Source organism: Rhamphochromis sp. 'chilingali' (genome assembly GCF_963969265.1).
Source record: "Rhamphochromis sp. 'chilingali' genome assembly, chromosome: 20".
NCBI classification, from domain to species: Eukaryota; Metazoa; Chordata; class Actinopteri; order Cichliformes; family Cichlidae; genus Rhamphochromis; species Rhamphochromis sp. 'chilingali'.
The window spans coordinates 21,553,963-21,567,056 of record NC_137947.1 but is presented as its reverse complement, the minus strand read 5'-3'; the positions used below and the strand labels follow the sequence as shown (position 1 = coordinate 21,567,056).

At 36.5% G+C, this 13,094-nt stretch overlaps 1 protein-coding gene across 5 annotated transcripts in view; it reads left to right on the top strand.

Moving 5' to 3' along the window:
• grid1a (glutamate receptor, ionotropic, delta 1a) overlaps window positions 1–13,094 on the top strand; it is a 299,840-nt gene that overhangs the window by 267,715 nt on the left and 19,031 nt on the right. For all 5 annotated transcript variants that reach the window (XM_080868622.1, XM_080868621.1, XM_080868623.1 and 2 more), the window contains exons 9-11: window positions 9,254–9,355; window positions 10,813–11,010; window positions 12,111–12,441. In XM_080868622.1, the coding sequence (XP_080724748.1) occupies window positions 9,254–9,355; window positions 10,813–11,010; window positions 12,111–12,441 (631 nt within the window). The remainder of the gene's footprint in view (window positions 1–9,253; window positions 9,356–10,812; window positions 11,011–12,110; window positions 12,442–13,094) is intronic.

The following is a 13,094-nucleotide window of genomic DNA, read 5'->3' as shown; positions in this document are numbered from 1 at the left end:
AATGCACAGCATTTGCTGAATCTGGTAATTTGGCTGGTTATTACAGTACAGTACATGCATGTTTTAAACTCCTCCCCAGGATACTAAAACGACTTTTTCATCAGCAGTTATAATCTGGTATGTCTGGAGACTAGCTTCTTGGCAGATTTAAGTAAAAATGCACCAGATTCAGAAGAAAGTACATGTTAACACTTCTAGTTGCCAACACTTTTCTAAAACCTACCCAAGTGCTGCTAACTGGAGCAGTCTTTGCACCATATCAGACCGAGTCTGTGCGCACATAATCCGGCCAAATCTGGCAACGTTGCATTGACCAAGCCAAGCTTAGACACCAGGGATCCAGGTGTATTTCCCTTTGTTAAATCAGTCGCTTAGTCTGGATAAAATCACCCTTTAATGTTGTGACTTTTGATATTCATGATAGTAGATAGTAGGTTCACATGAGCTCTAATGTGGCTTGTTGCACGGCCATCTAAAAAGCAGGCATTTATTGATCGCTGATTTATTCATCCTCAACCCTATTTCTCATAGACCCATGAGGCAGAAATGACATTAAATAGTCTCTAAAGGGCACGTCTCTCTTTCCAACAATAGATCTACAGGGGGTTGATAGGGCTGTTGATCTAGCGATTCATTTGCCAGGCTCTGAGATGTCTAGCTTCGGGAAACTCACTTTCTGGCTCCTGTGCTGGTTTTCCAATCTCCTGTACCTACTTTGGTTGTAACCCACAGGTGGATAAAGATCATTTCACAAACTAAAACGCAAATTAGGTAACCTTTATTTTAAATGTTATATCATAATGTACTTCTGGGCCAATTAAAATTAATTATTTTTGCTGGGTCTGTGGTCTCACCAGATAATTATTACATATGGAAAGTGATAATTAAGTTTTTGTTTTGTTTTTTTACATACGTTCAATCACAGGCCCCTGTAAGCAGTGCCAGACACCTGTTAATGCTGAAAATCCTCAGTTGACAATTGATTGATAAATTAACAGCTTACTGAAGCTCCATTAACCATATCCAATTTATTTAGTTTGGTAAAGTTGCATAGTCAGAAATAAATAAATCACAGAAGCATTGTAATCCTGTAACTTGTGCAACTGTTATCATGTGCAAATTGCCTTTTCTCACAAGTGTCTGCATAAAAGAAAAGCATTAAAACTGTCTGTACCCACTTATGCTTGTCTGACTGCCACACTGTGCTGACAAAAGTAAATCCTTCTGAGAGTCTCAAATAATTGGATGAAAAGTGGATGATATTCTCTTCATCCCTGAATGTATTTTCTCTTACATGCTTCAATCCATCATAAAAATAATACTGAACAAATGTTAACACCCTTATAACCGGTGATATGATTTTAAATGTGCAAAATCATCTGCTCTTTGTTCACTTTTCAGTAAATTTAATGAGTTGAAAACAGAACCAGTGCCCTACGTTTTACGTTAGCCTGCAAATTTGCATGTCACACCATCATATGTTCACAGTATTTTTAAAGTCGACACTGTATACAGTGACTCAATGGATCTGCCTTTCTTCACCTTTTGTATGTAGTCGTTTACTATAATAATTCATATAAAAAGAGAGGAAGGGTTATACTGCTGCTTGAATAACTGCACTCATCAAACTACTGTGGCACACACTGTACATTGTATTAAAAGTCTTAGTATAAATGCATGAATAGCAAATAACAGGGAGAAAAACTGATCACTGAGTGCTTTTATTTTACTTCTGGTTTTCTTAAGGCAATGATTTCTATTCAGAAATGGGGTGAACTCATTTTCATTTTGTATTTCTTCTTCCTTTTCCGTTTTGTTCGTTTCTATTCCCCTTCATTTCTTTTTTTCCACTGTCTGACACAGTTTTACAGACTAAATCCTGCTTCATGTTGCTTATTAGAGGTTAGAGTGATAGACTGGCGCCATGTCTGCCAACCTCATTTTTAGTATATCAGGACAGATAAGATGTCTCTTTTCTTGGCTAATTTAAATGGCTAGCTTATTTTTCACTGTAGTGCTGATGATTAGAGATAACAGAGCCAGTCCCACTCCAGTGTTTTCCTCTGGGATGGAGAAGGTAAAATGGAACATTAAAAATAAATAAGTATTGTGTCCATTTGTACAGACAAATCATGACAACACATGTGTGAGTACTTATTACAGAGAAACTTTTGCAGCAGGGATAACTCTTGTCGGTACTGTCAGGGCACTGGTGCATTAACATCTGTTTGGGTTTTGAGTTGAATGGCAGTATATAATTACAAATGCTATTAGCTTGCTCTATCAATTTACCTTTCTTAAATTTTGAAATGTGAATTGTAGCTACAATAACCAGTGCAGCTTCAATTACCCTGTGACTTTTATTGTGTGCTCTGACACAGTGTGTTTTTTATCCATTAAATTATTTACATTTACATTTTGTTATTTATATATTATATATATTATATTGTAATATATGTATGGTCGGAGGGTAAGATGGCGCCGCCATTGCGGGCAATAGGTCGGCAGCCTTATGAAATTTCCCCTTGTGGGACTAATAAAGGTACCGGTATATCAAATCAAATCAAATCAAATCAACTAAATGTATAAAAAGTAGGAAGCACCAAGTTTTTGGAGCAGTATTTTAATAACAGAAATCAAACAGTTTTGGTGCATTTTTTTAGCCTTGCAACAGACTAGCAATCTTTCCAGGGTGTACCCCCCTCTAAAATAGTCTTCTAGGATAGGCTCCAGCCCCTGAATCTGATGTGCTGAAGAAAATGGATTGATGGACTTTTTAAAAAAATGGGAATATAGTATGTAAGGCAAAATTTCAGTCAGTATTTGGTTTGGCCACCTTTAGTCCTTGTCACAGATGACGTTTCTTTAAGGATGCAGGTGGAATTCTCCAGACTTCTGACTGATAGCGTTCTATTATGCGCTTTCCTATCCCAGCATGCTTTTCCTACACTGGCAGTGTTTATGGGATCATTATCATCCTGAAAAATGAAGCTGTTGCCAATCTGAAACTTTCTTGATGATAACGTGTGGTGGATCAATATCTGACAGCACTTTCCTACTAGACGTCTGTCCTGAACTCCTCTGTACATATTGAGGACAATTTGAATCAAGTTTGGATTCAACACCAGTCGCCGCTTATTTCCCGCCCAGTTTGTGTGTAATCTGGCACATTTCAGCCTTTCTCTTTGTTTCTGTTTGTTCATAACTTGGCTGCATAACAGCCCCAATTTCACTTAGACCATTTCTGATAAGGCTTCAATGAACAGAAGATGAATTAACTGAAGACCCAGATACATCTCTCAGGTCATGCGTCATAAAGCAAAAAAATATATAGAAATTAGGGGTGACTTAATACTTTTGCACAGTACTACAGTATGGCATTAAATGTATTTAGTATGTATGTATTTGGATTGTAATGATATTGATATGATAGTGGTTAAAAGAGTCATTGAGGCTATTATAAAACCATTTACATACATCTGTAATTTATCATTTCAAACTGGTCGATTTCCAGACAGAATGAAAATAGCAAAAGTTATACCTCTATACAAATCTGGAAACAAACACCATTTCACAAACTACAGGCCTGTCTCTTTACTACCCCAATTCTCAAAAGTTCTTGAAAAACTGTTTAAAAACAGACTGGAAAAATTTATAGATAAACATAAACTACTCACTGAGAGTCAGTACGGATTCAGATCAAGCAGATCAACATCATCGGCACTATTAGATTCAATAGAATACATCACAAATTCCATAGACAAAAAGCAATATGTGGCTGGGTTATTCATAGACTTGACAAAGGCATTTGACACTATAGATCATGATATATTAATAAGAAAACTAGAACGTTATGGTGTCAAAGGGGTAGTTTTAGATTGGGTCCGGAGTTATTTAAGTGACAGAAAGCAGTTTGTGAAAATAAATGGTGGTTGCTCCTTATGTATGGACATTGCTTGTGGTGTACCCCAAGGGTCAGTTTTGGGTCCAAAATTCTTCAACTTGTACATTAACGACATCTGTAAAGTGTCCAAAGTATTAAAAATGGTTCTCTTTGCTGACGATACAAACATTTTTTGCTCTGGTGATGATCTGCAGAATTTATTGGAGGATATGACTAATGAAATAAGTAAAGTGAAGTTCTGGCTTGATAAAAACAAATTATCATTAAATTTGAATAAATCTAAACTGATGTTATTTGGAAATAGTAGTTTAAATACAAATGCAAAGATTCAAATAAATGGTGTTGATATTGAAAGAGTCAGTGAAAATAAATTTCTGGGGGTAATAATAGATGAAAAACTTAACTGGAGAGCTCACGTAAGATATATTCATTCCAAAGTATCACGAAGCATTGCAGTACTAAACAAGGCAAAACAGGTATTCGACAGAACATCACTTCATATTCTCTACTGTTCACTGGTTTCACCATACTTAAGCTATTGTGCAGAGGTCTGGGGCAATAACTATAAAACCACATTACATTCACTTTTTACTCTTCAAAAGAAAGCAATTCGAATCATCCACAATGCAGGTTATAGGGAACATACAAACTCACTATTTTTGCAGTCTGAAATATTGAAAATTGACGATATAGTGAAATTCCAAACAGCACAAATTCTATTCAAAGCAAAAAATAAAGAACTGCCAGGTAATATTCAGAGTATGTTTTTTTTGAAAGAAGGAAGTTATAATTTAAGGGGTTTTTGTAACTTCAAAACAATGAAGATACGTACTACAAGAAAAGGCTTTTGTGTTTCTGTTCAAGGAGTGAAACTATGGAACAAAGTGAATATGGAATTAAAGCAATGTCCAAACATAAAACTGTTCAAAAAGAGTTATAAAAATATGATCTTCTCGATCTATAAAGAAAAGGAAAATATTTAAATTAAGTGAATGTCTCTATTTAAAAACAAACAAACAAAAAATTCATGATGTGATATTATAGTATATAGTATATCAGAAATCTGTTCACTATTTTTATTACAAATTATATCAGTAAGGAAGCTGACTAAATATTCACTGATAATTTATGGGACAGGGGTGGGATTAAATAAGTGTATACTTCTTCCCACTCCCTTTCAACATGTAAATTAATCAGAATGTTTTTTTGTATGTAATTTGTATAGTATTTTTTTTCTCTCTTATTTCTTTTCTAAATGTACTTGTATATTGTTCACATGTTGAAATAAATTACCAATCAATCAATCAATTAATAAGAACGGTTGATTCAAGGACACCTAGAAAGGCTCACCTGACACAAGCAGTGACTGGGGTAGGCATACTCATATGATGAGTCACACAAAGATTGTGGGTCAATAAGAAGCTTTCTTGTATGATGAGCTTGTCAATATGTAAGCACTTGGCTCACTAAACTAGCAAAAAGGACAAGCAGAATAGCTGCAACTAGCTCAAACTGTAGTTCCCTGTCCATAATGATGAACATTTAAAAGTTTCCATAAAATGGAACCAAATGCTCTCTGTTAGTTTTTTTAGACCATCCAATAATTGAGACAGTAGTGGCGCCGTGAAAGGAGAGCTGTCTGACTGCCATCCTTTTGTTGTTTTCAAATAGTCATTGGCATTTACTGAGCAATATTACAGATGATTATTTAAATCTATTGAGCATCATGACCATTAGCTAAATAGCAGCCTGTTTTTGTTGTGACTTTTTAAATGGTTTAGAGCATTCTCATTTGCACAATATCCTCCAAACAAAGCATACACCTTCCAAATAGTTTAACACATGTGACTTTGTTTGAACTTAAATAAATAGCACAAGTAAAAGGACTGCTTTAAAATTGTAGGAGAGGTCTTCTAAGAAAAGTACAAAGTAAAAATTGCCGATGGTATAAACCATCATCTTAGTTTGTTCAATTGCCGTTCAGGAGAAATCCATTCACAGGAAGCAGGTTAGGTTGATCTTTATTTTTTCACATAATTGTATTGTTGTATCATAAAAAAAACTTGAAATGGGAGGTTAGTACTAAAAAGTGGTTAGTACTACCTTATTATTATGCAAAGAAACATCTATGGCTCACCTTCATATAATATTATAATTCTCTTTGGTGTCTATTCATGAAATTAGATACAGTGTTGTCAAAGAATACATATCAATTTTAACTATTTGAAATGGTTTTACTGATTATTTTCAGCTTTATTTATTTTTCAATCTATGAATTCATACTTCAGTAGCAGCTGTGCTTTCTGTCTTCTCACATACTTGACATACACTTGACTATCAACATAGCCTCTCCTCGAGAATGAGGCGGAAATTGCATGACATTTTCAGAGATGTGTGTGCCCTACTTGAACTTTTTATTAGAGCAAACATGTACCTCATTGTCAAATTAAAGCGTTGTTACATTTAACAAGACACTCTTAATTAAGATTTGTTTCCCTCAGCGACATCGTAATTTTCCCAGTTGTTTCTTTGTGGAATTTATTCCCCGTGAATTCTTGGATTTCCTCCCATAGACTGAATAGGGATCGGACTTCCATCATAAGTTCATAAGATCTGCAGTCCAAAATGAAATTAGCAAAAAAATTATATTTACAAGGTGAACATTAGCCTCAGATAGAAGATTTGTTCATTCATTCAAAAGTCCTGTAACGTGTGACTAAATGCTTAGCGATGCAAAGACTTTAGAAAAAGTTAAACCCTAATCAAAGGAAGAGCTCGAAGGAGCAGGGAAAAAGTCATTTCACATTAAACAACAAAAATCAAACAACAAAAAACATTTTTTTTGTAATACATCCTCTCTTGACATAAATACCCATCCTTTTTCACTGTCACATCCTCGGAAATCTCATCACATTTCCTTTATTTGTTGCAGACAGATTGCATTATTATGTTCTAGTAAAGCAATTTTTAACCTACAAGTGACTTTTCAAAGCTGGTAATCAAAGGCCACCGTGTGTTCATTCATTTGTTACTCTTTCAGATGCAAGGAGTGTGGCTTTGCCATATATATTGTTTGTGACCTTCCTGGTGGCATGCTGGTGTGCAAAGCTCTGTGAAGTAGAAGTGTTCCTCTTTAGTGTTCTTCAGTTTACAGAGCACAGATTGCTCAGTGTTTTTCACTGAGGGCAAAGCTGCTCATGGAGAAAATAGACCCCTGTGAAGCAAGCAATGCAGACTGACATTTTGCCCCAGCACACACTTAGAAACACAAACATGCAAGCCAGTTGTATACTCCGATGATCCAAAGCATTATTACCACTTATATATGAGGCGAATAACGTCTGTTCTCCCACTCAGCATGTTGGATGCGAGACAAATAGACAAATGTGAGTTTGACTGGTGCATCTCAGAAAGAAAGAGGCTTAGGGGGGTGTCTCAAAACATGAACTGGAGATAGGGTGTGGACTGATGGACTCGAACAAGTCTGATCCATCTTTGATCCACCGTTATCCACCATGAACTTGAACAAGTTGACTATTACAGTAGAAGTGTTGAATACATGCTTTCAGAGCTATGCTCATAACCTTTGTAAGGTTCATATATTTCCAACAAAACATGATTTAATGCAAGAAATGACATTTTAGTCACGCATATGTGACTAAACACAAACAGTCATCCATGATCCTTGACTGTGCTTAGAAGTCACAATTCATTAGTGGAATCCTGCAGGAGGAGAAAACTGTTCACATACCAACAGAAGCTGATGTGCTACAAGCATGATTCATTTCATCGATCATTTTGCAGTAAAGCTATACATAGCAATGAGAATTTGTAAACTTGCATGCTCTGCAGATGGGCTGTGAAGAACAAAAGATCCAGCTGATAATGAAATGCACTTGTGATGTTTTATCAAAGCCTCTGTGATTGCCTCAGATACTTGCTTTTTATTCACAGATGAATGCTTTTGTTGCTCCCTTATTTGTCTGCAGTAATTGTTGCTTTCTCTTGATGGTGTTGTTGTTTGTAATTTTAAGTTTGCATTTGTGAATGGTGTAAGTAACTTTTTTCTTCATTTTGTTTTTCTTATAAAACATTTAGTCAAACAGAACATTGCAAGAACAATAGACAACAGATACAAAATAACACCTAAGATAAGATTATTAACGCACACTTTATTACACTAATATAATCATATTTTAATACTCAAACACGCCTTATGTATGTTTATATGAAACAGAGAAAGACCATTGGTGCTCACATGTTCTATGTAGCAGTTTGGACAATGATCAAACAACTGAGGAAGAGTTTCAAAATCCTTTTGATTTGAGCACACAGATGGGCCTGGATTGCAAGGGGTCTCACTGTCTCTTCAGCATGTGACAGTTTTCTTTGGCATAAGATTTGCCGGTTACATTTGTGTTCATTATAGTGTTATCATCTGCTGGCTCAGCATCCACTGAGCGAGGTTAGGTGGAATAAGCTAACTAAATGCTTAAAAACATTTTTAAAAAAATCTTCTTTGAAATTAAAAAAAATTTAAGCTAAAATAATGATTTAAAATAAATGTTGGAATAAAATAAAACTCATATATGCTTTACTATATTTTAAATAGACTAATCTAACAAAACTATAGTATGAGTGACTTTTGCATACTTTCTATAGCATACTGCTTTTTTAATGTTTTCGCTGGAGCTCGATGTGCTGTTGGCAAAAAAGGTCTGTTGTCTGACCGTGGGCTACCATTCTTGTCCTGTCAGCTCAAATCTCAAAGACCACTCCAAATGACACGTCGGATCCTTGAGAATTCTTGTCCAGCTAGCAGCACTGATTAAGAATTTAACAAACACTAGACTCACAGACGTGAGGTGTGGCTCAAAAAGTTGATAGCGTGGAATGAGAGTTTTAAAGTCAAGCGATATCTTAGACTCGAGACGCAAACTAAAAAGTGATGGGTTTGAAATTCTGTTTATCTGTTTTGTTTTTATTCTCAAATTTTCCACATGATGAGCACAAAGTGCATAAAATATCCCCATCGTATTCATTTTGCTTGCATCTTCATTCTTATTGCCACTTTCTTTGTGTGTGTGTGCCAATACATTTGTAGTTGAAAACATAGGAATTTAATATCAAACCAGTTTACATATTAATGTAGGCATTTGGCGACTGAGTTATGATTATCATTGCAGGGAAACAACACTATACTTCAATACAAACACTTCAGCTCTCATGCTTGGTTTTTATTCTGTTCTACCTGTAATAAATATATTACAGAGCTGTTCTTTAGAGGCTTGCTACCTGATAAGTTCTTATTTTTTCCTCATCTGTCTTATTTCTCTTTCTCCTTATTAGCTGGCAACCTGGGACTCCACTCGTGGTTTGAATGGTAGCCTAAAGGAGAATTGGATAGAAAGTGGTATGCATGGAGTAACACTCAAGATTGTAACATTACTGGTAAGTTGTGGGAGTACAGCGAATCTATTAACACTTGAACTGCGTAGGCAAATATCTGAGAAAGAAACACCAAAATATAAGCAAACACATTTGTTAGTTTTTTCTTTTTACCCACAAATTAAGCATCAGTGTTTCTGTAGCACATACACTAGCACAGTTTTGCTGCATTTTTTTCAGATATTCATACATTAACCCTACATGTTTTTGACATTACCTGGGGTTTACATCATAAAGTTTGCTGTTGATAATTAACTGCAATTTGTGTGGCTTTTATTCTATTTTTGCAATAAATATTTTCTTTTCCAGGTTAGATCAAATGTCTCGTGTGCACAGCATGAAGCAAAAACTTTATTTACATGATACACAACACTGCATATTTCTTTAAAGCTTGAATTTCAACATAAACTAAATACAACAGAACAAACAGATTAGTGAAACTTGATCCCTCGGCTAGTAAAGTCATGTTTTTAAGCTGAACCTTTTAACCGAACCTCTGCTATCACGTGCGGCAGTTTGCTAAACATTCAGCATAATATACAGAAAGGGGTACAATGAATATTTTTTTACTCAAAGTATTTATTTCAGTCATTATAATCATTATGAGAGAGGACACTGCACATTTTCTCTGTTTCAAAGTGAAATATTAAGTCGTGCTCTCTGTCTTGTCCTGAGAATGTAGCACAGCAGAAGCCTGCTAAGCATCAGTCCTACGCTGCAGCGGCTTTTCTTAGACCGCTTGTCATATTCTAGTAGCAAAGTCTCTAACCTTGACCTCCCCCTCAGTCACTTCTCCACCTCCTCAGTCTCCATTTTTCCTCTTTTTCACACATGATTTACCTGCAGCTTATTCATTCACATGAGTTCAGCTAAGCTCTTTCCTGGCAGTGTCACTTAATCAAGTCATTTGCCCCAGCCCACTTAACCACCAGCACCACAACCACCCCTCCTTACCTGTCCCCCTCCTGTTTTTCTCAGCTCGCCTTAGTCCACCTTCACCCATTTAATTCTGCCCTGACACTTTCAACCCATAAAGAAGAACCAGGAGTCGGTGCAATAAATTCAGAATAGCAATTTCCACATTGATGACCCATAGCATTTGTCATGGCGCCATGTGTTACGGGTCAACAGTTGCTAAGGAAACTATTTTATTAAGATTAAAGTAGATCACCCAAAAGCTCTTCATAAAGGTGTCACCCTGCTGTTCTTAAGATGACTGACTGTGTCCTCGCTTCAGTTGCCAATCTGGCCCTTAGGGGATTTTGGTGCATTTTGATAAATGACATTCCTGTCATTAAGCACACACACACACACACACACACACTCTAGTCTTTTCAAAGTTTAAGTCTAAATCCATGGCCGTGGAGATAAAATTCACACTTTTCTCAAGATTATGCTAACATTAGTAGCAGATTACCTAAAAGCTCATTTACTATATGACACAATATTGTTTCAAACAGGAAGAACCTTTTGTGATGGTGGCAGAAAATATTCTGGGCCAACCCAAGAGATACAAGGGTTTCTCCATCGACGTGCTAGATGCCCTCGCTAAGATCCTGGGCTTCAAGTATGATATCTACCAAGTTGGAGATGGGAAGTATGGCTCAGCACTCCCTAATGGATCCTGGAATGGCATGATTGGAGAGCTCATTGGCAAGGTTAGTGGGTTTTACTTTTTATCTCACTCGATCAATGTCCAGATTTCAGTCCAAATAATTTTTTCTGGGAGTCATGCCATTTTTATTTTGCTCTGAAATAGAAACCTAATAATGAGGCTTAGTAATAAAAAAAAGAAAAAGAAAGCGAGAAAGAAAGAATCAAACAAACTTTTCTTTTTTTTGTAGTCGGTGTCATCCCAGTTTGATTGAATGGGTCTGAATACTGCTGTTGGAATGGATCCCTGACAAATACTGTTATGATTCATAATAATAATGGATTCAATTTAATAAAGGCAGAAGTGTATATATATTGCGCACTGTACATAGTGTCTTTATAAACTTTCTTAGAGTCTTGTATTCGGTATATGACAGCATGATACACGTTATTACTTAATTCAACTGTTTATCTGAGTGAGCTGTGTGACTTGTTAAATGCAGAAGGAACATTTTCAATGCTACAATAACACACAATAACCATACAGACTATTCAGCAATGTAGCAGGTTAGTTATGATGGACGTTTCATGTCATCATTACAAAAGATTCTGGTTTTTCTTCTGCTGAGGGCACGAATTGGCAGAGAGAAATTGTCTAAGTGAGGACTTGAGTTGAGATGATAGCAAATTCCTGTCTCTTTTTTTTCCTGAAGATCCATTTTTAAATTGAAAATGTGGACTGAAAGAGGTTCTTGAGGTTTATCAGTGTTATTGTGAAGAATGAAAAGATGGCACATAACAAATATCCTTCCAATTCAGCCCCTCCATTTGGAGCAGTGTCACAGAAACACCACGCTAATGGTTTGTCTAGAGAATAAGACGCAAGGTTTTCACACTGTCAGAAAGGATAATTCCTGTGTCAGTGTACATATTAGATTCAAGCTTGGAGGCCTTTTATATACACAGGCAAATGATTTTACAGACACACAAGCCAATCTAATCTCCTAAGTGTTGAGAAAAGATTCACTAATTAATGCAGGTCAAGTTAACTAGATTTGTTTCTGATACCTAACAACATATGACAGTGTAATTATCTCCTCTGTTGATTTAAAATAGAATGTTAGAAAGTTACTGAAAATGGAAACGTATTGTTCTTTGTTCACAGCGTGCTGACTTGGCAGTATCAGCAATCACCATCACGCCAGAGCGTGAGAGCGTGGTTGATTTCAGCAAACGCTACCTGGATTACTCAGTGGGAATTTTGATGCACAAGTCAGAAGAAAAGATCAACATTTTTTCTTTACTCGCACCATTTGATCTGGCAGTCTGGGCATGCATAGCTGCAGCCATCCCTGTGGTGGGCATCATGATCTTCCTGCTCAGGCGCATCCAGGCAGTGCGCTGCCAGAACAATACAGCCGGTCATCCACCACCTACCGTTTCCACTTCGCTTCAGAGTGCTATCTGGATTGTCTACGGTGCTTTTGTGCAACAAGGTGGGTAATAGAGTTTGTGTTAGTCAATGACAACATCCAAAAACAGCAATTGCACATCCTGAACAGTATTTGTCATAACAAAGAGTCAAGGCATTGCAGGTTTTTGTTCCATAGTGACTGTATGAAAACCTGTCTGTATTTAGCCTTCAGTGGCATATCAGTGAAACCCACCAGTCAGACAGTTTTGAATGTGAAACCTGACATGAAATAGAACAAGTCACGAAAAACAATTAAAATGCTTTAAGGGATTAATGACAAAAGAGCACAATGAAAAAGTCAAATCAAGTGAAGAACATATGTTAATGTCTACGGTCTGTGTAGAGAAAATGCTGATTCAGTAGTGAGTCAGTCTGGGGCACAGCGCCCACCTTAGCATTTTCTAAAGGTGCCCTTGACAAAGAGAGCATCCCATCTTTAGATCTGGTGGAGATCCAGGTATGTCCGCTGTGGATAAATGACTACTTCAGCAACTGATGTTAAAGCCTCAGCTGCATCTGTCAAAGTCTGGCACACTGCCCGTGAGCCTTTTTTAACCCAACACCCACTATATTTCAAGATAAGCTAAATTCCTCTCCTTTTTTCTGCCTCTCCCTCATTTCTGGCTCATGTTCCAACGTTGCCACTTTTTGTTTGAGTCAAGTGGATTGCATTTT